The sequence below is a fragment of the Aulonocara sp. 'chitande type north' Nkhata Bay genome, linkage group LG9 (genome assembly GCF_057382095.1).
Source record: "Aulonocara sp. 'chitande type north' Nkhata Bay isolate Kocher_YH1m ecotype deep benthic linkage group LG9, A_spYH_male_GT1.1, whole genome shotgun sequence".
Taxonomy (NCBI): Eukaryota; Metazoa; Chordata; class Actinopteri; order Cichliformes; family Cichlidae; genus Aulonocara; species Aulonocara sp. 'chitande type north' Nkhata Bay.
The window spans coordinates 18,406,990-18,429,980 of record NC_141352.1 but is presented as its reverse complement, the minus strand read 5'-3'; the positions used below and the strand labels follow the sequence as shown (position 1 = coordinate 18,429,980).

General features: G+C 42.2%; 3 protein-coding genes across 13 annotated transcripts in view; 1 reads left to right on the top strand and 2 right to left on the bottom strand.

The window, feature by feature from the left end:
- The window catches only part of atp8a2 (ATPase phospholipid transporting 8A2), a 48,597-nt gene extending 45,976 nt beyond the window's left edge, over nucleotides 1–2,621 (bottom strand). For 4 of the 9 annotated variants that reach the window (XR_015131042.1, XM_086306262.1, XM_086306250.1 and 1 more), the window contains exons 1-2: nucleotides 2,346–2,620; nucleotides 55–162 (exon numbers count right to left, since the gene is read on the bottom strand). Coding sequence is in view for 6 of the 9 variants with exons in the window: in XM_086306262.1 (XP_086162388.1) it covers nucleotides 55–162; nucleotides 2,346–2,388 (151 nt within the window). In the remaining 3 variants the exon portion in view is untranslated. Of the gene's footprint in view, nucleotides 1–54; nucleotides 163–2,345 lie in introns of all 9 variants that reach the window. The other 5 variants (XR_015131043.1, XM_086306256.1, XM_086306252.1 and 2 more) reach the window with 3 other exon arrangements.
- Nucleotides 2,622–4,732: 2,111 nt separating this feature from the next.
- rnf6 (ring finger protein (C3H2C3 type) 6) lies at nucleotides 4,733–11,450 on the bottom strand. Of its 3 annotated transcripts, none has more exons than XM_086306263.1 (4): nucleotides 11,303–11,450; nucleotides 10,114–10,269; nucleotides 9,844–10,008; nucleotides 4,733–8,382 (listed from the first exon to the last, which is right to left on the bottom strand). In XM_086306263.1, exons 2-4 carry the CDS (start codon nucleotides 10,253–10,255, stop codon nucleotides 6,536–6,538), a joined length of 2,154 nt encoding a protein of 717 aa, XP_086162389.1. In that variant the 5' UTR covers nucleotides 10,256–10,269; nucleotides 11,303–11,450; the 3' UTR covers nucleotides 4,733–6,535. The 3 variants fall into 3 exon arrangements, with proteins under 3 accessions (XP_086162389.1, XP_086162390.1, XP_086162391.1); XM_086306264.1 differs by lacking the exon at nucleotides 11,303–11,450 and adding an exon at nucleotides 10,571–11,290; XM_086306265.1 differs by lacking the exon at nucleotides 11,303–11,450 and adding an exon at nucleotides 10,681–11,290.
- A 1,119-nt stretch (nucleotides 11,451–12,569) lies between these two features.
- Nucleotides 12,570–21,603, top strand: cdk8 (cyclin dependent kinase 8). Its single transcript, XM_086306266.1, has 13 exons — nucleotides 12,570–13,056; nucleotides 14,378–14,453; nucleotides 14,889–14,999; nucleotides 15,679–15,819; nucleotides 16,265–16,322; nucleotides 16,405–16,536; nucleotides 16,624–16,767; nucleotides 17,460–17,529; nucleotides 17,711–17,783; nucleotides 19,026–19,123; nucleotides 19,334–19,412; nucleotides 19,607–19,765; nucleotides 20,528–21,603. The coding sequence occupies exons 1-13, from the start codon at nucleotides 12,929–12,931 to the stop codon at nucleotides 20,651–20,653; spliced, it is 1,395 nt and encodes a 464-aa protein (XP_086162392.1). The 5' UTR covers nucleotides 12,570–12,928; the 3' UTR covers nucleotides 20,654–21,603.
- Nucleotides 21,604–22,991: the final 1,388 nt, after the last annotated feature.

The window sequence follows — 22,991 nt, the reverse complement described above, 5'->3', positions numbered from 1 at the left end:
TGGGACTCCGGACACAGATGGGAGCATCATCCAGTCTAATTCGAGCAAACTCACTTTTGTCAAACCTGTCTGCGAGGCGGGCACGCATGGTAGCACCGGCGCCCTGGCCTGGGTCCTGCAGCTCAGGAGACTCCTGCCTAATGGTGGTCAACACTAACTGCTCTGTGGACGCCAAGAGAGAGAGGCCACGGCGAGAGAGGACAGCACACACACACACAAACAAGACAACAAGTCAGTACACACAGACTGTACCTCACACAGCACATCCACGTGTCAGTGACTACCCAGATGATTTGTTTGTGTGTGAGCTGAGATGAGACTCATGCCAGCATATGATGGATGCAAGCCTGAACAGCTGCTCAGAAATCACTTTGACCAAACCCCTCATAGCTTGCCCAGGAGTGCCTCCTCCTGGCTACTTCATGTAAATGCCTTGTTTCAGCAGCTTACTGGGCCTCCCTGTTATCTCCTAAATGGTATCTTAGGTAGCTTGGCAGCCATGACAACCAGTCATTATCTTCCCTAAACAGATGTATTGTTGACAGTTGGCTGAGCTGCATGACTCACATTAAGAAAGCACATCAACACTAGTAGAAAATGTGGCCTTACACTGATATTCAAATGGAGCTTTTACTCAGCACTCACTACTACACACATGCTTTATATTTCTAAGGCTCCTCTTAAACACAAACAGTTAAAACTATAACTCTCTTTGCAAATGTGTGTAAATAAATGTGACAGACTGGCAGCTGCAGACGTCATTGCCAGGCATGTGGCAGCTCGCTAATTGGAGCAAAGAATCAAGCGGTCAGGCTTCAAGAGATTACAGTAAAAGCACCGTGAGGAACCCAGGCGGAAACATGCAGACGTTGACTAGACTACCATCCTGTGCTTAAAGTATAAAAGCTTTAAAGCAACTTTTAGACCCCACGAAACCAAAAAAAGCTGCAGGATTATATCTGAAAATCACAGTGTAAATAAGGTAACAAATTCATCATGAGACCACCTGATATTCAGTTTAAAACATATTTATATATGCAAATAATAAGTGGGTGGGAGGGATCTACAAAACAGGAACAATGTCACTTTCTTAACCATTTGACCTTCTGCTTGTAAAAAGTGGAAATGCATTTTTTTTAACAACAAATAAATATGTGGAACTTCTGGCCTGAAGATAGTATGGCCCAGTTGGCGCTCACAATTTACCCTGCTTTCTATTTCTGGAAGCTGCAAGAGGCATGCAGCCACACTCACACACAGATACACACACACACACAACAGCAGAGCAGCCTGACAATATGTGCCGGTCACTATTAAAAGCCACTGGATGAGGCGAACACGTGCTCTTCTTTTCCAGGACAATCCAATCCAGCGTCTGCTTGCCATGTGTGAAATCATCTGATGCAGCAGGTTGTTTCAGCATCCTCACCTTCTGGCCAGCTTGTTAGCTGATGAGGACATTTTCCTGCTAAAAACTGAGACAGTGCAGGTTCTTGCATGAACGGGGGTTCAATGCATCTTGTTGCATGAGGCAGATTCACGCGTGAGCAACAGACTGAAACATCCCTTTATTCAACATAAGGGTGTGAAGCACTTTAAAACTGAACACGCTGTGGATGTGGATGCCCTTAAGGTTGAGATAAAGGTGAGATAAGGAGAGCGCTTTAGAGAGTCACGTGGCATTTAAGTCGGCGAGGTAATAGGCTGTTCTTGGACCGATCTGCAGGCCTGGGGGTAAATTTGTCACCTTATATTGCTAATATTTCGCTTTCAATCACAGCAAAAGTAGGTTAATACATTGTCTTTTTTTCTAAGAGTCAATCGCGGACACTATGATGCAGCACAGGAGGAACACAAATCTGTTACAGCATAATTATATAACACCATAACAAGGCCATAGGTCAGATTTACACAAGGCAGTCAATATTTATTGATAAGGTCACACATTTAACCCGTGGAAGATAAATACTATTGAGGTCATCAGAAATTCCTTCACTTGGCTCCTCCATAATGATGCCAGGCTATTCTAAATGAGACCTGAAGCAGGCACCTGCAGTCTGCTTGCCCTTTGCATTCCTCTCCGGTGCCAAGAAATGAGCGAGACTGGAGGATAAACACCGGCATGTCCCTCCGTGTGGATGCCGCAGTCCCGAATAAAACGGTTCCCCGTTATTATGCCAAGCACATATCAAAAGCGCACGATTTTCTACACAGGCCGCTGTATGCAGAAAAAAGGACAGGCCCGTTAGTGGGATTCACTTCACAGTGATGTGTGACAGCAGAGAGCGGCGGGCGGAACCCGGGTCGTGCAAAGATTAAATAACACGTTTCTTCGTGCTGCTTACCTCCCTCGCTGTGGATCTTCTTGGCTCTCCGGTTGAAATACATCTTGCGAGCGGTGAACGAGAGTCGGTGCGGCTAGAACGAGGAGGCCAGAGCGGTGTCATGCTCACGGAGAGGGGAGCAGGGGAGCAACGCTCTGCATGGGCTCGGGCTGCGGTCGCCGCTGCCGCCGATGCTGCTGCTGCTGCTTCTCAGCGATCATTATTTCTCGGTCAAACCGCGGAGATGTGGTGTAGAGGGCAGCCTGCTCCAGCGTCGCGTCAGACTAGACACAATAGTTGCTTCCGGTCAGTGTTTTCAAAATAAAATTACGTTAGACTATAATAAACTGGATTCATGACATCGGCCGGTCAATTAACGCTTAAGTTTGCGGTTAAACGGTGACCTGCTTCTGCTTTCGGTGCACTCAGTTTTATTTATGAAGCATATTTAAACCTACAAAGTCCAGTATAGGAGAAAAACGGGTTATTTAACCCTATAACTCTATTTGATTCGGATTCTGTAAAGACGACTGTATCGTATTTCCGCCACCTTTTTTTGAGACGTCATCCGTGTGATTTTTCCCTAATGAAAAACCGAAATAAATTATACAAGTTTTTGAGCAATAAAATGAAAAATAAAAATAAATATATTAGAAATTAATATTTATTTTTATTTTTTTTAATTTAATCAGATGGTTCAATAAATCCTCCATTTTCAAAAAATATATATATAATTTTCTGGCAATTGTTTTATTCCTCGGGCTTTAAGAGGATAGAAAATAAATTAATTGATTTTGTTTTTAAAGTGAAAAAAACAAACAGTACACACACTAATAACTGTCACGCTACATAACCTGCTAATAGCAAAATGTAGTTTCAAGTTTCAAAGCTTTATTGTCACAAGGATAAAATAAAAGTCTTCCTTTTATATACACACACAAAACACTTGAAATTATTTAAATCTTTTTTTCACTATATTCTATATTAAAAGCCAACTATCATTTGGCTGCCTTTCTGTGTCTAAAATATAAAGTATAAAAGGGGCATAAAATAAATAAATGAAAAATATATATCTTATATATTATAACATATATATATATTTATATACAGTATATCTATACTGTAAATGTTTGTTATATTGTGAAAACAGCAACTTTTTCACAATATATTTTCTTTTCTTTTTTTAAATCTTATTTTATTTTACTTGGAAATGGTTTTAGTGAACGCTTAATAGGCTCATATTTTTAAGGAAAGGCGAGACATTTTTGCTCGTATTCGGTTTTGCTTTATGACACTGCTTCAGACAAGCCACGGGAGCGCGCATGGGATGAGGATAAGACGCGTAAGCGCTCCCGGTCTCTAGAGGCTCAGTGTGAGATAAATACATAAAGATACAGCCAGAAACATTTTACTGAACAAACAGCTAAGTCTTTTAGAAGATTTCCCTTGTTATTAGAAATTCTCAGCAACTTTGTTTTCAAAGTACTTTTTAAAAAGTTTATATATTATTATATAATCGTTTATGCTTTTATCGCTTAGGTCAATTAAAAGTGCTGAGTGGAAGTTCAGATTTAACAAGGTCTTTAAAAATAGATCCGATTATTGGTAGCCAGTGCTGCTGTTTACATCTGCCACGTTTCCCGGAGGACCGAGGGTCGTTCTGGCCTGCTTGGGAACCTGGAAGAAGCGCACGTCACGGAGACAGAGTCTCTGCGTATCCATGGCACGCTGGTGCGCACGCCAAAGACGCGCATAATTAAGCGCGTGTAATCTCTATTTCGCTTTCTGTCGCTAAGGCAACCAGGTAAACAGGTCTATAAAACAAAATGAAAACACGGAGAAGAGAAGTAGGTACCTAATAGAAAAATAAATACAATGAAATATAAATGTAAAAATTGCTACAAGTTGAAAACTTGCCCAAAGTGCCAATCAAATATATGGTTTACATCGATGTAGCTCATGATCAGTTTCGCTGAGTGTGAGTGAAATTTGATACTTTTGCTTGATTTTTCAGTATAAAAACATTGGGACGTTTGAGCTTATTGTATATTAGTTTAATAATTATGCAAATGATCTCGTATAGATAGGTGTGTTCATAGTACATTTTAATGAATTAGCTTTGAAAACTGAGAACTAACAATGTCCAAACTTTGTTTTTCATATCTTAACACAGATTATTTCAATAACTGTTCTTTTTGTGTGTGTGTGGTTTTTTTTAAAGTTACTCTCCTCATTACACTTGTAAGATCACCATAATAAAATTAAAGTGAATTCTTTTGGTGGTGGTTGTTTGATTTAAAGTGTGATGATTAATCTATTATATCCTCTAAAGAGTGGCATGGGATGATGCCCTGGCCGTAATCACTGCGCAGACACAGTTTCAACCATATACATCCATACAGTAGAAATTCCAGCATAACAAAGCGGCATTTTATTACACTGTTAAGGAGCAGAGAAGAAAACCGTCTTCATTTTATTACATAGTAACATGTTCATCATAACCATTTCATTTACTCTCATCACATTGTAACATTTCATATTTCAGAGGTCGATTTCCATCTTATTAAATACAAACAGAATAAATAGTTACTCCTGAACTGCCCACAATTTTATCTAAGGTGAACATGCACCAGAGAGAAGCCTTCTGAGAACCAGGTTTGATTGGTACACCGGACCTCCCCCCCCCCTCACACGCACATAATTATATCACACACACACGCACACACACACACGCACACACACTCTTACAGACTAAACTGCACAAATCCTGCAGCTTTGTTAGTGATGTGTTAACTGCACAGGCAGAGTAGCTCTTGTGCAATCACCGATGTACAAAGTGACACTGGTGGGGAAAATGCTGACTGGGTGGCTCAGCTAAATATCCCACCTGTTTTACACTAGAAATGCAACATTTGTCCATGTTATGTAAAAACAAACAAAGAGCAAAGAGAAATATATTACTAGCACGGCCTTATTCACACGTGTGCACTTGCAATGAAACTTTAACCGATAGCTATCATTGCACAGACCCAATCAGGGGGGCAAAAAATGAGTAAACAGGTTCTCATTAGCAGAACATTTCTGGACAAGTTCATTATCGAAAAAACATTTTTCCTGCACCAGTCTCATGAATAAAGACTTATGAGTTAGCCAGAGAACCGCAAAAACTGAAAATCAATTTCTTTCTTTTTGTTTTTAATTCCATGTGAGAGGCTAACTACGCAACCTCGTGACAAAGGTCCTGTCAGGTGTGGACCTAAAAACAGGAACCAAGAACAAACATCAATTTCTTAACAAGACTTTAAGTGGAGATGATATTCAGGCGTTACAATGTAAACAACAATGAACAGCAAAACAAACAATACTGTTTTTTCCCCTCTGCATTGCACAACTCATACTGACAAGTCTGAATTCCTGATTATCACATTTTGCATTTCATTGAAACTGTGCTGCTCATATGGCTAATGTTAATGATTTCAAAGTGGCTGTTTTTAGCAGGTTACTTTAATGGATGACTACTATGTTGTGACTATATGGGACTTAAGGGCTTAAACAAATACTACTAGATGGACAGAGTATAGTTTCAAAATTAAAGACATTCCTCATTTATACCCGACAAATAAACAATTCTTAACCAATTGTAATGGGACACTTTAAAATGGATGCTGAAAAATGAAGCTAAAATAAGCTAAGCTTCCTGCTTCCATTCTGAATAAATCGCATGTGAAGAGCAGCTTTCTTCAAAACCCTTAAATATAAGCAGTGGTGAGTTATTTACATCCTATACTGGAAGAGAAATCGAGCCTAGAAGTGATTTGTATAGTCCAGCCGTCACAGAGACGTTGCCGCGTGTCAGACATCAAAGATTTAAAGTGAGACTATTCAGCAGCAGCTACAGGAGCTCCTTAATAAGCATCAATGCCTTCTATAGACAAGTTTCTGAAGCGTCATCGCAGAGTCAAGCGAACTAGGTCACAGGAAGAAGAAAAGAAAATAATGAGTTGTTGAAAACCAAAGGTCTAAAAAAATAAAGTTTTGTTTATTCTCTGCATTTATAGTTTCTTATTCCACACTTTTGGTTCAACCTTCTTCAACACAATGAGCAATCAAAGAAATTAAACCATGAAAGCGCTATGTACATGCAAAGCCCACTTGGATCTGCTCAGTTCAGGGAGCCAGGAGCGGGATAGTTGTGTTTGTGAGATAATAGGTCAGTCATGATGCACTGAAAGTATAGGCTGCCTGCAGATGGGGCAGGTGTTATTTTCAGAGAGCCAGCGGTCGATGCAGTGGACATGGAATTCATGAGAGCAGGGCAGGCGGCGCAGCTTGTTGCCTTGGACATACTCGTTTATGCAGACGCTGCAGGCTCGACCAATCTCCCCCTCCAGGCTGGCCTGACCATACGTACGCGTTGATAGATTGTCAATCTGCTCTTTGGTCAGGCCCCTCGGATGTTCATCATCCTCTTCGTCATTGAGCAGGAAGAAATGTGCCAGCCGCAAGATGGGTAGAGTACCGTTCTCTACTAGGTTGTTGGTGTCCCTGCTGGTAGGCCGTCCATCTGTGGTGCTCACTACTCCTCCGAGCCTAGCCTGCCCATTCTGGTCCTCATCACTTCTCACCAGCCCCACCCTCTCGTGAACTACCCCACCTGTACTAACCTGGCCAGGTGCACTCTCATTTGTATTCACGCGACTGCCTGGGCTGTTGTTACCGTTTGTACCATTAGGATCTGAATGGTTAGGTGCAACAGTTTCGGAATCGGCCTCTGTCTCCATTAGGGAGCTAAGCTCTCCAAATCCAGTCATGATCTGGCGCAAGATTGAACGTAGGGCAGTGGAGTTGGGTTCACCCAGGCCTGTCTCACTGATACGCCTCAGAGGAATCCGAATAGTGCTGACGTAGGTGCGAATCCCAGCTCGCTCAGAGCGAGAAATGGTGCGTCGAAATCCACCACTGTCGCTTTCAAATGTCACTGTATTTTCAGCAACGCGAGCACGAGATCGTGTTCTGCTGGCGATGCTGTCTCTATCGCGGTTTTCACCAGGTCGAATCCTTCTCACCTGCAGGTCCAACATGATGGTCGGATGTCTTCGCACTGCTGAACTTCCTGCTCCTATTACTTGTGATTCACTTTCACGTTCAACCATCTCTACAGCTGGCTCCGTTGGAACAACGGGTTCTGACACAGCCTCTCCAGTCTCCATTGACACAGAGGCTGTGCCACTGCCTGATTCAACAGTATTAATGGATGAGCTGCTGGAATCACTACTGGATGGCAGAGTGGTACTAGCAACACTAACTCTGTGTAAAGGGGAACGACTTCGCCTTGACACGCGCGATGAAAGCCCACTTCCATATGCAGCTCTGCGTGTGCGACCATGCGATCGAGTCCTACTGCCACGGGATTCGTGTCCCGCTGCTGGAGCCTGTGTCGCAGACTGGGATGACACCCGGGGGCAGTCTATAGAAGCAGGCGCATCATTACGCCCCTGCTCTCCTTCTACATTCAAGGCTTGCTGTTGTACAGGTATAGTTTGATCAGGAGGAGGGTTTGGAACGTTGGGAGGAGGTGTTAAAGAGTGCAAAGTGCCACCTCTCCTTTGAATAGCAGCTGAGGACGCCACTGGTGGAGGAAGTGCAGGGGGGCTCATAGAAAGTGTGGTAGTGCTGCTGCGTGTACGCCGTGTCTGCACCCGCCTACTGATGGCTGGGCGGGGGGTAGGGTACGGGGCAGGCCTTGGCGTGGTTGAAGGTCGAGAGGTTGAAAAGGAGGAAGCAGTTCGTATTGAGGGTGATGTATTTGGGGCAGTCACTGGTGGGTCTGAGGCATCCACAGTCTCATTATGCTCCCCTGGCTCTGGCTGGTCATGGTTGATGTTGATCTCCAGGCTAAAGCGGAATTCTCCACTGTTCGGGTTGGTCCGGCTGACAGCACGCCATGTCTGATTGCCACTCTGTCCGCTGCGAGTAGCATTACCAGTGCGTCTGAAAGTATTCAGCCACTCCAGTAATGAGTCACCATTAGAAGTTTCTGCTCCGGGTTCTGCGCCCCCTGTAGGAAGAAGTAGAAGAGAAAAAAAAAAAGGTTACGACTAGGTAAAATCATTAAATCTACTTCTCTTTACACAGGTCTCTAGCAGAAATCTTGCTTTTGTTCTCTTGCAACAATATGAAAGCCATTTTAAACTATTCAAAACCAGTACTTAGACTGCATTTACTGTCAGGCTAAAACATAAATACAAACACGGTTCTACAAAGCACGCCGTCTTGTTTGGTACCAGCTTAGGCAAGGTTTAAAATAAATACAAGACCTTCACAGGACATATTGCGAAGCCTGTCTTTTGTCATCCTTTTTTTCCTTTTTCTTTTTATTGCTGCCAAAGTCAAGTCCTTAAAGATTATTTTGTGTTTTTCCTGTCACATTTTTTTAAATCAAAAATTAAGTAACTTTTGGCTGTGTTACAACTGTTGTCGTTATTTTGTGTAATATGAAATCTGAGTGTGCAGGTGCCTCTCCGTGATTGGTGCATCCAGGCGGGGAACAACATATAAGAAGACACCGCCATGGATGATTCGTTCACTGGACATTGCTTTGAAGCTGATGGCCAGTCATTTGTGGACATTCTAAGCTCCAGTTCCCTCGGTAACCCCCTAATAAGTTTACTACCAGGTCATATGTCAATCATGGGTAGTCTTTAGTCTCATTACTAGTCTGTTCATTTACTCCTCTGAATGTTGACAAAGGTTTATCACGAATGACACCTACTTCCTTTCCCCTGCAGTCATTTTGTCTTTATTCACTTGAATTTTGATGACTTTCTAGGGTCTCTAGTCGCCACATTGCTGTGAATTGCTTCCAGTGTGTACACAGCTTTAGGGGTCACCACAGCAGATGGATCCCTAAAGACCCCGGTATACCCCTTTGTTTGTGACTTCACACGTCACCAGTGCTTGTCACATAGTCACTTCTATTTGCTCTCATTGGACAGGCGCAGGTAGCTGCTGCTGTATTCTGATGAATGACAGGTGCCGCGACTCAGACAATACCACATTAGCGCTGATATAGGAAGAGAAGTAGACAAAACTGAAAGTAAAGACATTTGAAATAAATCCAGAGCAAATTTTTTTCCATCTCTTCAAACTGCTGCAGCATCTCCCTATATATTGGGAATAATCTGCAAATCTCTGACCTTCTCTACTGATACACTTTAAAACTGCAGCGAAAACTGACATGATTGTAAACTCTTATCTTAAACCCTGCTGCAGCGCTAGCAGCACAATCTGCCAGATTACAAAAGTCACGAGGTGCACAACCAGACAAAACGACAGCTAATGGTGAACAGCTGGGTCTGCTTCTCACCCCAGAATCAAACCACAGATCTTTTGCATGTAAGGTGAATGTTCTACCACTATACCACAGAGCCATTTAACTCAAAAGTGACTTTGGGGCTTAACATAACAAAACATCACGAAAGCCAGATCTGGAAAGATTAAGGGAAGTCGTCCTTCCTACCTGCTCCTCGTCTCCCTCCAGCACCTCTCTCTTCTCCCTCACCGCTGCTGCTCTGCTGCTCTCCAGACTCAGAAGTCTGCGAGTGCTGCTCGGTAGAAGGCTGAGATGACAAACGCTCTTTTGCTCCATCCAGACGCTGGCGGAGCTCTTCAGCAGTCACCTCCCCTATAAAACAAAATTTCATGGGCTTTTTGTTTTTTTGTACAATAAAAATAACTGTGGGTACAGATCCAACAACACTGTGCAAAAGCATCAAGTGCCCCTCCTTACCAGGAGTGCCCAGCAGGTTGCCATCTCTCATTAGACGGTACTCTTCTTCACTCAGTTCATTAATGAAGTGATAGTACGCCTCCTCCCTTCGAAGACGCTCTGCCTGCCTCCTCCGTTCATCTCCCCCACCAGGAGGGTCCATCACCGTATAAAGTGCTGGCAGACAAATAAGCAAGAGTCAGTCACGGATGATCTGTCACTTAAATTTACCCTCTGTAGATATTTGTCTTTCTAATATGTTGCAGATGAACAAGTCATGTGTTAGCTAATGGTCATCCGATTCGGTTATGGACAGGCAAAGATCAAACTGTTATAACGCGAGCAGTTGCTATAAATAAGACCAGCGCAAAACACAGTGCAAATATGAGCTGTTTGCTCAACGTTGTCTTTGAGTGACTATTTCTACCCAAGGGCAACAGTTAAATCAACGCCATCCATTTTCTGTCGAAACACTTACAGCAAAAGAATGGAAATGGCTACGTTAATCTTGCTAACGTTTAGCCTAGAGGCTAGCGCCGAAAATTCATCAAATTTAATATGTATGCACATGCTCAGTTAAATCCCTACCACGGTAAATCTAAGGGGTAGTGTAACAATGAAGCAGTCATCACGAAACCTAACATTAACGCAGTGACAACAGTATCCACGGAAGGCCATGTTGAAGGCAGCGGAATAAAGCAACAAAACTGGCGTTGTCATCCTGGTTAGCCACCAATCAGCGGCGTAATCTCAAAGACGGACACGCCAGGCGTCCAATCAGTGTTGAACATAGGCGGGCCGTGATAAACCGAAAGGGAGGCTTCCTCCATGTAAACGCAGGGCAAACAGTGAAAGACAAAGAATCTCGTCAGCGCTATTAGAGAATTACAAAATCAAGATGTTGACACATAGTAGCGATTAACGACAACATTGGCTCAACATTACAATTAGAATTGTGGATATTTTAAAAGCCATTTAAGTGCGCAATGCTTCAGCTGCTAACTCAGCGCTAGCTCGTTAGCACAACCAGCGTTAGCGACTATCACTTAGCTCCGCTAGCCGACCCACCAGCGAGCTGCGAGGCTCATTAACTTATCATAATTTATTATGACAGAACATTTTCTCAAGCAGTGGGAGTACACGGAACCTATCACTTAACCCTAACACACTTTTATAAGAGTTGACAGTGGCATATAAAAGAATTTCGTACCTGACGAGGCAGCTGTAATATGGACGGTTCGCTTTGCTCCCTCTGCTCTCTCAAATCAAGATGGGACCAGCGGTGCTGCACTACAGCGTCGGTCAAAAACAAGATGCCCGGCTATAATAGTTCCTACCTAACATAACATCAAAGCTAAGCTCAAGGTTTGGCTGACCTAGGTGACAGCAGTGAATGTCAGTGTAAAAGCATCATTTATAAAGTTGGTATACTTTTATTCAGCTATACTATACTATCAAATATACTATCTAAAACTTCAAAGTTATTTTCTCAGAAATGTGAGTTAGTAAGATGAAATTTTCAGATTAAAACCCAGAAATCTTGACTTTTTTTTAGTGGTGGGAACAAGCTTCCATACCACATTAGGGTTCTTGTTTGCCTTCGTTTAAATTATTTTAAATATTCAGCTAATCATATCTTGTATCTCAGTCATAACTGCCATTCTTTATTGGAAATTATATAGGTTGCTGGCTGCAGAAACTAAAATAGCTCTTCCAACATCTCAGGGTATGGTGATGAGTTGATAGGTTCTTGGACCAATCATAGCAGTTTTCCACTTTTAAAATACTTTAAACTGATTCTCTTAGATTTCCAATGGGAGTGGGACCAGGAGGGTCAGGATTAGAAATTAGCATATCAGAGGCACACCTCAAGAGTGCTGAACATGTGCAGAGCAGGGATAGTGGATATATTGAATAAAGGTACTGAAGATGGAGCTGCCAGGGAGGAGGAAAAGAGGAAGACCACAGAGGAGGTTCATGGACGTAGTGAAGGGGGACAGGCAGAGGGTTGGTGTAACAGAGGAGGATGCTAGAGATATGGTGAGATGGGGGGAGATGATCCACTGTGGTGACCACTAAAGGGAACAGCAAAAAGAAGATGATAAAAAGAGTTTAAAAGTATATTGTTTCATTATTTTATCCCGTGCTTGCCCATTCAACATTAATCTGTTTGGACAGTCTTTTTCTTTTCGTAATATAGTGCTATTTAAACCATACTTTACTTATTCTCTTGAATTAAAATCAAACGCATGTCTGCTTTCTTTGTGGTGGACAGAATATGCAGATATTTGTTTGCACGGCCCTTTTATAGCCACGTAATAACCCACAATACGGAAAAGAATAAGCTAACTTCTCCTTAGCATAAAAACGATATGATGAAATCAAGTCATATCTCAGCTATATTTGAGTGAGACTGAGAATTTCCACGTGGTGTAGTCAGTCTACCCATTTTTTCTTTGGCTCTTTCTCTGCTGCAGGGCTGTCTTCACGACGTTTTACGACAATGCCGTGCGCGAATACGCCGTCGTTACCGAGTGAAGTGCGTCCCTTTGGAGCAGATACCGGCTGAAGAGAAACGCAGCAACAAGATAAAGGAATATATTTGGGGCTCCGTTTGCACCTGGACTATCTCGGAGCACCGCCTATCTCCTCCGGAGCTTTAATTTTAAGACGAGAACTCGATGTGAAAGCCGGGCTGGAGGAAGGAAAGAGCCACGCTGGAGAAGGCAACTAGCTGAATTACCAAACCGAGCTCGGTGGAGGAGCCTAGTTGCCTCCCAAGCGACGCTTTAAAAAAAGGAAGGAGCAGATACATTCAGGCCAGACGGTGGTGAAAATGGACTATGATTTTAAAGTGAAGCTGACCGGCGAAAGAGAGCGTGTCGAGGACCTGTTTGAGTACGAAGGATGCAAAGTGGGTAGAGGCACCTACGGCCATGTATACAAGGCGAAGAGAAAAGATGGGTGAGTTGATGAGCAGCAAGGCCTTTTAGCCAGTGAACCCTTAGCCAGCTTACCCCCCGCCTCCTGCCTGTCTTCTCATCTTCCAAATAAATGTTACCTCTCTCCTCTTCCTCCCCCTTTCAAGGCCACTTGCAGATGTGGGAGTGTTGCATTGGGTTTGTGTAGAGACAAAAGTGAGCAGTTTGAGCTCGCACTGTTGGGATGCTGATGGAGCTTTGTGTCGCGCACAAAAAACACCGACATACGGTTTACCACCGGGATTGGAGCTTTCCCTTTTCATGCATCTGTTTTGTCACTTATATGCCTAACTCTAGGTACTATTTTTTTTATTTATTTAAGCTAAAGTGTTTTTTTAATTCCCTCTCCCATGTGATGTTGTAAATGTAATACAGCAGGTGCATGTGGAAGCACTTGTTGATGTCTTCTTCTTTTTTTTAAAGTCGTTCTTATACATGAGCTACATGGCTGCAAAGAGACTTATACAAGATTTTGTGTGAATTCAAAAAATAATCTTTAGTTATGCCCAGTTTTTGCACTCTTTAGTGTTTTTTTTTTTGTTTGTTTTCTTTGTTTGTTTGTTTGTTTGTTTTTTACCCAATTTTAACATTTTTGCGGGGTTTTTTATGCTTTTAGCCTTTGCATGAAGTAAAGTAAGGGAACTAGCTGAACCCAAACTGTAGACTCATGTGGTGGTTAGTGTGCTAATCCCTCAGGATGCCAGGGCACCACCCACCTTTCTTCCTAAAACTTTCCTGCTGTTTCTAATGCCAGCCTTGTAACAGCCTTAACTGTGTCTGGACCAGAGCTGGGGGAGAGCTCAAGATGGTTTAAGCTACTAGTCCCGTTATTACAGCCCGGACATACTGGCAGCAGGAACCACACAAAAGAGCCCTAAAGTGTTTAAAGATGTCTGTATTTCGCTTTAGGAGCCTGCTTTTTTATTAGACTTTTTAGCAGAGTTGCGCTGCTGCTTTTGGACGAGGCCTGAGGAGGCACAAAGCTTGGGTTTATGAGATGATTTAGGCCCGGCAGAGGGAGGGGTTGTAACCAATTCGTTCAAGTAAGCGCCAGTGCCAGTGCTCTGTTTGTCCCTTGCCAGCTGCCAGACAGGCCCTGTTTCCTTTCCCTCTCTATTGTTTTGACCCTCAGAGGTGAGCTTGATTACACAAATTTGGAGGTAATGCAACTCGGCCTCTTCTCAGAGTCCCACTGGCAGCTGCCAAGTGCCCCCCTTTATGTTGCTGTGCAAACGGCTCTCAGGGGGCCCTCAGTCTGGACTGGTCTGGTGTTGATGTTGCTCTACCTTTCTGTGTGTTTGTAGGAAGGATGATAAGGACTACGCCCTCAAGCAGATTGAAGGCACTGGCATCTCCATGTCAGCCTGCAGAGAGATTGCAGTAAGAGCTGCTTGGCTTACTCTGTTCCTTTTGTTTGGTCTGTGATTAAACACCTTTGTGCCATTCCAGGCACTTTATGTAACGTCTGAATGACATTCACACGCTAGTTTTTGTGCAAGCAATCGTAAAATTGAAAGTCAGGAAGCAGATGTTAATGCAGTGCATATAGAGAGTAGACACAGAATTAGTGATATAAAGTATTGCCTCACAAGCATTTAAAAAAACAAACAAAAAAAAGCATCTTACTGCCAAAGATTGAAAGTGTTCAGTTGAGGAGATGATATCGTGTCCACCCCCCTGTTTAAGTATAATCTCTGGTAATCAATACAGTCACAAAAATAAGCGCAAAGTTTCTCTTTCGTTACGTCATTTTCATTCATGATGTCTGTAATGAGATTGTGTGGTTGGCCTTCTGAGTGGGTTTGTACGTTGCAGCTGCTGCGGGAGCTGAAGCACCCCAATGTCATCTCACTGCAGAAGGTTTTCCTGTCACATGCTGACCGTAAAGTATGGCTGCTCTTTGACTATGCTGAACATGATCTCTGGGTAAAATGCAAACACACAACACACACATATACACACACTTGACCTGCATGACATGACTTATCACACATATTATGGGGGTAATGCATGTTGGGGGGTTTTAAATAGTTTGTTTTAAGCATTTCTTTATTAGTTTATATTCATATGCATGCATGGGTTGCAGATTTCCACCTATCTTTATGAGCACAAAGACATGACTTAAAATAGGCCTCTCTTCATAATTAGGTCATAAATGTGCATGCAATTTGATAGCTGTTTTTTTGTTTATTTGTTTTTTATTTTTTGCATGTCCTTTTAATGCCAATGCATTCACATTCGCCTTCAACCAGTAATAAGGAATGAGACTTGAAATAGTGCTAATTATGCACTGGTAAGTCTCATTAAAGCACACGCATCCACCAAGAAGTATTCCACGTTGAGCAGTTAAACCTCTGCTGCATTACAGTTGACAGAAACAGCTGGCAGAGAATCAGAACTGAGTTAGATGCAGTTTTCTGCCACAGAGCTCCAACAATTGCATTCCCCTCCCAAGGAAGTGGAAACACATGCCACAAACATTAGGTTCTCTCAACTCGCCTGCAGCACACTTACATTTTTGTGATCATCTGTAGCAAAAGAACATGCATTTCAGTCAGTCTGTACGTGCAAAGCCCTGCTCACTGTTTACCCTTTCTTTCCATAGCACATTATTAAGTTCCACAGAGCATCTAAGGCCAACAAGAAGCCGCTTCAGTTGCCTAGAGGAATGGTGAAGTCTCTGCTCTATCAGATTCTGGATGGCATCCATTACCTTCACGCTAACTGGGTCCTTCATAGAGATCTTGTAAGAGGATTGGGGGGAGAGGAGGGTGTTTGGCTACAAGGGAAAATTAGGTTAAACTGTTAATGAGAGACGTAAAGATTGCTATTGGGCTGAGAATATGTGGAGTGCATGTGTCAGTCTGTATGTGTTCAGATGAATATGTAAATGAACAGTATTCTTAGGTTGTTTGGTGAGTAACTAACTTGTTAACACATGAACAGGATGTCAGTTTTCTGCCGTAAGTGAGATCGAAATGTGGTAGACTTTCTCTCTCCTGTTCGGGAAATTGCAGTCATTTGTCCACTAGAGGGCAGCAAGAAAGAGTTTTGATTGCATTACACATGCAGGGCTGTAGTTCAGAAACTGGGCCAAACAAAGCTGAATTAATTACTGGGAAGTTTTCCTGTCAGATGTCTGGAGTGTGGAAACATTTTTATCTGTGTTTGTGTGTCTTTGTCTCCATCAGAAACCAGCGAACATTTTAGTGATGGGGGAAGGGCCAGAGAGGGGTAGAGTAAAGATTGGTATGTATAGTGTTTCGTTTTTAAAACTTATTTGCTGCTTAGTTTATCTGTCGGTTCATTGACACACATACCCATTGTGCAGCGGACATGGGGTTTGCTCGTCTCTTCAATTCACCGCTGAAGCCTTTAGCCGATCTCGACCCTGTGGTGGTCACCTTCTGGTACAGAGCACCTGAACTGCTCCTGGGAGCTCGGCACTACACCAAAGCCATCGGTGAGATTGTGCGGCACCATCTGTCTTTCTGTCCTCCTTGTGTGTACATGTGCAACCAGTTGAGCTGAAATTAGTGCGTGCTTACAGACATCTGGGCGATTGGCTGCATTTTTGCGGAGCTGCTGACGTCTGAGCCCATATTCCACTGTCGCCAGGAGGATATCAAGACCAGTAACCCTTACCATCATGACCAGCTGGACCGCATCTTTAATGTCATGGGCTTCCCTGCCGGTGAGTCTTGATTGACCCGATTTAAAACATGCATGAAATGATTTACCGGATTTTCCACAGTATTTCTATTAATGGGGTTAACCTGCTATTATAAAAAGTGTGTTGCATATTCAGTGGAGAAATTGTGTGGAAAGAAAAGCCTTTTCCATTCCTTGGTCTTTTTCAGGCTTCTCTTTTTTAAAGGCAGTAATGTGGTCTAAGTGCTCTGCACATCAATCCTCTGACATGTTAGATGAAGCCAAGTCACAAACACAGAAACTTGTACTTCTAGGGCTACATTTGGGCCTATTTTTTCCAGCTCACTTAAGCTGCTCCTGCTCTTTTTCCTTCTACTATCACTCCTGGTCTTGCTGTATAATTCACCAGTGTATTTGATGGACTTTGTTTAGATTCTGCAGAAAATGGGGGGAAGTCTTACAGTCTCGTTGCCATGTTTGGCAAGTATATTTATGGGGTTATGCTGAAAAGGTTAGAGATGATGGATGTGAATGCTTACCAGATAAGCAAGTTCATGTCAGTTTTGTAGGAAATAGATCTTATTATGTTTGCCAGAATGCAGATTGATTATGCACTGTATAAACAATGGGGCGTTGTGTGGAAATTATGAGCGTTTTTGCTTAAAATAAAAACAACCTACATAATATGTCCTTCGTGAGAGGGTGTGACACGCTGTAATCTTGTGTTTTCCTCAGATAAAGACTGGGAGGACATCAAAAAGATGCCAGAACACTCCACGCTGATGAAAGACTTTAGGAGGAACACGTGAGTCTGCAGAGCAACACTGCCCTATTTTTTTTCTTTTCTTTTTTTTTTAAGATCAGAGCAAAGCAGGTCTGCTGGTTAAGACATTTCTGGGTGCTTTGTGTGATTTTTACTCATTTAATAATTGTTATGCAGGATAAATCCACTGAAGGCATGCCATTAATATAATTTTCTCCCACAGATACACAAACTGCAGCCTTATAAAGTACATGGAAAAACATAAAGTTAAACCAGACAGCAAAGCATTCCACTTGGTAAGTTAAAATGTGTCAGGATAGGAGAAGTAGGACGATTACTTGCAAGAGTTTACAGTCATCTGCCATTTTGTTGCTTATACCTGACGTTACTTTTGCTTTTAGAGCTTCCTTTATTCTTCAGATGCTGGGAACATATTTACATGTTAGCATCATGCAGTTGTGGGTAGCATCTCAATGATGTGATTTTCTCCCTCCCAGAGGTGCTTTATTGCATTAATATCTGTTGACTGGAGGCAAGAAAATATGAGATGATATGAGATTTGGGACACGATGCGTTATTGTGCTGAAAGTAGCCTTGAGAAGATGGTACACTGTTATCATAAAGGGGTGACATTTAAAACAAACTGAGGTGCGCCTCCACTAAGTTACGGACATAATGTCTGATTACAGTGTAAATCACCAAGGATGCTGATTACAAGCTGCAAAGAACTTGAACGGCATTTCCACCCTACCCCTTAATCATGAGACCCTTCAGCAGCTGCAGATGTGACACTCGTCACAGAGTAGGAGGACATAGGAGATGTATTGGAATTGGGTCTCAACTGCTGTCTTACAGGAACAACGATGTGGCCTCCTTATTCGGTTGCTGACCTTTTGCACAGAACAGTGAAATACAGGCACAGCCCTGTGTGAAAGAAGCTGGGGATAGGAATGCTGGATGGATCAATATACTCATCAGATTAGGAATTGTTTTTCCGAACCTCCACTGGGCAGTTTTGGCAAGCCTGTCTTCACTGGCCTTAATTTACTGTTCAAAACTCACTGTAGTGCCTTTCAGTGTGGTCTTCTCTTGCTGTGACATGTTGCAAATTTGGCAGTGCTCTACTGGACACCTTGTGGTGACAAGTGACTCTGCCATCATTTTTTTTTTTTTTTTTGGCCCCAGAGATTCACTCGTTATGGGATATGACTATCTCTGTAAACTCTACAGATTGTCATAAACACTGAAATCAGCCTACCAGGCACTAACAGCCAGCCAGAGTCACTTAAACCGCCTTTCTTCTTCAATCTGATGTTCAGTTTGAGCTTTAGCAGATCCATGTGACCAGGACTGTATGTCTAAATGCACTGACTTTGTGTCAAGTGATTGGCTTACTTAGAAATTTTCCCTAACAAGCATTTAAATGGGTGTGATTTGCAAAGTGCCCAGTGTGGTTAGTTAACAAACAAAGTGTGCATTTTCATTGTGTGAATTTGTGTCATGTTTGAGACTAACTCTGGGTGCACTATATGTTACAGCTGCAAAAGCTATTGACCATGGACCCCATCCGTAGAATCACATCCGAGCAGGCCATGCAGGACCCCTACTTTTTAGAGGAGCCTTTACCCACCTCTGAGTGAGTTACACCGAACACACTTCCACACACTCCCACACACACACAGACTACATTCAACTCACAAGATAGTTTCTTTGTCTTGTGTTCGTCCTTAGCTTAAATCACATGATCTACGGATGCCTTGAGCGGGTCTCTTAGCTAATTAGCTCAGAGTCATGGGAATTAATGTTTGAAGATGAAGAAGCCTCTTTGCCTTTTTTTTTCCTCTAGTGTGTTTGCAGGTTGCCAGATTCCCTACCCCAAGAGGGAGTTTCTGACAGAGGAGGAGCCAGAGGACAAGGCAGACAAAGTAAATATTACATATCCATACGCCACATGCTGTATTACTAAAGTCATTAAACATTAATTGATTGGTATATAGATGGGTGTAATATAGAAAAGTAAAATGAGAAATATAGAAAATTTACAATAAAGCTGAGTAACATGTAGTGAAACTTCATACAGTCCAGGGTGTAATTTAAGTGATATTTTTGTGCCCTTTAGAAAAACCAGCAGCAGCAACAGGGAAATAACCACACAAATGGGGCGGGGCACACAGGCAACCCAGACAACAGCCACGCCCAGGGCCCGCCTCTAAAGAAAGTGCGAGTTGTCCCGCCCACCACTACCTCAGGTGGCCTCATTATGACCTCAGACTACCAGGTAAATCCATCTTTCTCATATATTCACTGTCACTGTTTCTGGATTGTCATCTATGTTGTTGTTTATTAAATCAGCGAGCGACTTTAATAGAATACATATACAGTGAAATAGCATAGCTTTGTTTTGTAGACGAAACGCTCCATTCACAGGCTAGACAAGTTTAGAAATCTCTCGACAGCATAAGATGTTGTGGGCTAGGGTCAAAAATATTATAGCAACCACTCTGAAAAGAATGTTACATGAGATGTAAGTATTGGTAATATACTATGTAATATAATATACTATAAGATTTATACTTTTAATATTCTTCGCAGTGGCAGAACTGAACATGTTAAATACCCTCTCATGCTTGACATATGTATTATTTTACTTTCTGGATGATGTGGAAATGGCTTTTTAGCTGCACACATAACCAGAAATGGCAACAAATACCATTTTTGATCTGCAACATGAGGCGGATGTGAATGTTGGATCATCGTGTTTCAGATGTGACACACATGCTCAGACACAAATCCATCTAATCTGACTGGAAACGTGGAGTGATGGTGTTTTTGCATAATAAAAGTGACTTTACTTAACATGACAGTGAAATTTCCATGTATCCAACTGTTCTTGCATGCAGAATTTAAGATGTCACCACACTAAAAGTGTGATCATTTTACTGGAATATGTTGTTCATTGAGTTTAAATGCAAATTAAACCATTACACAAAGAAGATTTTGTGAATATGTCACTGCTTTCTTTGTTGTTTTCTTCCTGTAGCGCTCCAATCCACATGCTGCCTACCAGAACCCTGGACCAAGCACATCACTGCCCCAGAGCAGCATGGGATATTCCTCTACCTCCCAACAGCCGCCCCAGTACTCCCACCAGACCCACCGCTACTGAAACATCCCTCCCACACACACATACACACGTTAATAGACACATGTACACACACAGCCCTCACCACGCCCACCTGAACGAATGTACCGAGGGATGTGGGGGGCGTCCAAGGCAACAAAACCCACCCTGCCTCACCCCACTTCACCTCACAGAGGGCACCATCTCTACAGCAGTACGTTAGGCCTGAAAGAAATGGTCTTCACTTTGTTCCAGATAAAGATAACACACCGCAGTATTAGAAACACAGTTATAGAGAAAACGTGATAGGTGAGACACAAAGTGGGAGGAAGGTTTTAAAAAAATAATAATAATAATAAAAAAGGAAAAAAAAAAAAAAAGGAAATTTTGATTGAATCAAATCTTTTTCTGTTACTCGGATCTCGGATGTAAGAGAAGATGGCGTGGTTTAAAGGAAATGTTAATCTGTTCCGTCATATCCTCCCCCTTTCTTCTTAACCTGTCTCCTTTACCTACAGCCTACCCCGGCCGGTTTACCCTTTTCCTGTCAAAGCTCGGACGAAACTGAAAGCTGCTATGTGACTGCCAGCGTTGACAGATTTCCTGTCCTCCTGTCTGTCTGTTTATTTTGTGCAAGCGGCCCTACGAGGGCCTCAGCTGAGGACTTTACTGAGCTGCTGTGAAACATGCTGGGAGGATGTGGAGCCACTCGCAGCTGTGGCTTTGAGGGGTTTTTGTTCAGAGAGGACAAAAAAAAAAAAAAAAGATTTTAGTAGTTTCTAATTTAATCTGTTTTCATGGTTCTGTTTTCATGGCGAGAGCGGCAAAGCAGCTTGCAATAGCTGACTGCTCATGTGCTGTGGTTAAGCCTTACAACATGATGACAAAACCAACCAATCGCATGGAGGATGGCAGGCGGAACATGCATTGTACTGTAATGTATTGAAATATTTTACATGAAGCAAGTATCCCGACAATAAAAGTGGAAACATCAACATTGTCACTCTTATTTGTGAAGCAATTTTAAGTAACATCTTTCATCCTATTTATTCTTTTTCTGGGAACACCTGACATCTGCCCCTAATGTGAGCTTCACAAAATTCAGTTTGGGAAAGAAGAGAAGACGAGTTTTGCTGATGATATTTGATGCATCGTGGTAGCACGAGGCATTCACAAAGTACTGCTGTTTGAAAACGGACAGGAAAAAAAAAACTTAACCACCCAGATGTTAATATGTGCACTTGACATTACCACAGTGAGAGAAAATCAAATCAGTCCTGAATTTTATTTATTTAATAAGGCCTATATGAAATCTTGCTCAATAATGGGTTATTATAGTAGAGATCTAGCTGAATCATGTTTAAAAAGGCCGTCAACTAACCACTGTTTTCATTGTTAAATTCTCAGATTATTAAATTTTTAAATTAATGTACAAAATGTATAAAAAGAAAATAGGACCCATTAAAAGTCAACCAACTGCAATTTTGTGGCCCCAAAAATTCAGATATTTAAATCACAGATGTGCAGCTAAATTCATGTTAAATTGTTTGATGCTTTGATGTGAAGTGGGTGTGACACCAATGAAACATGATAAACATGTAATGTTCAAGAAAATGTTCTAGTAGATCGTTGCTCCTGTAATTATCATTTTAGAGTATAGAGTTTTCATTCATTCACAGAAAGTGCCCTCGTACTTTGGTGTGGTATGGATGGCCATGGGCGGTGGTCTTAATCAGTAGGGAAAGCTCTAACACTTGTAAAATCACATCAAGTGGGTTGGAGTGTAGTCTTCTACAGACCACAATCCCTTGGCCCCGGGCCTAATGTTTTGCACCCTTGATTTAAATGATAATATACACTCTTAGGACATTTCATTAATTACACTTTGCCATGTGACTAAGGTCTGTCTGAGTTGGACTCACTTTTACCTTTAGAACTATCTTAATTCTTGTGTGGTCCATGTTGATATGATAGCCTCACACAGTTACTAAACATTCAAATTAAATAAGAGTTCTTTTGCCTCAGAGGTCCATATGAACTAGCATAAATTCCCATATTTGGTCACATATTTGTCTAAATTATGTGTTTATTACAAAGTAGCAGCTGCTTAATAAATTTAGGCTTTATCCAGGAATAGAAGTGCAGTTTATATACTGAAACTCCCCTTTTTAGTTTACCAAATCCTGTCTACAGAAAAGAGACAGTTCTCTGCATCCTTGTTTTTCTTTTGCTTTGATGGCTGTTTTTCTCCACAAACATACCTGAGAGACTGAACCACTGATCTAAGTATAGCCAGTCCTCACTGAACCGCTTCCTGCAGGATGCTGGCCTAGCTATTTTGTTCTGTTATACAATACTCTCCATCCTCAGCATCAATCTGAGA

Bases quoted from the DNA above. Each gene is read 5' to 3' on its own strand.
- cdk8 (XM_086306266.1), top strand. From the start codon at position 12,929: ATGGACTATGATTTTAAAGTGAAGCTGACCGGCGAAAGAGAGCGTGTC. The intron at 15,820-16,264 runs GTAAGAGGATTG...TGTCTCCATCAG, and splicing joins GGGTCCTTCATAGAGATCTT to AAACCAGCGAACATTTTAGT. The intron at 19,413-19,606 runs GTAAATATTACA...TGTGCCCTTTAG, and splicing joins CAGAGGACAAGGCAGACAAA to AAAAACCAGCAGCAGCAACA.
- rnf6 (XM_086306263.1), bottom strand. From the start codon at position 10,255: ATGGACCCTCCTGGTGGGGGAGATGAACGGAGGAGGCAGGCAGAGCGT. The intron at 10,009-10,113 runs GTAAGGAGGGGC...TTTGTTTTATAG, and splicing joins CAACCTGCTGGGCACTCCTG to GGGAGGTGACTGCTGAAGAG. The intron at 8,383-9,843 runs GTAGGAAGGACG...TTCTTCCTACAG, and splicing joins TGGAGGGAGACGAGGAGCAG to GGGGCGCAGAACCCGGAGCA.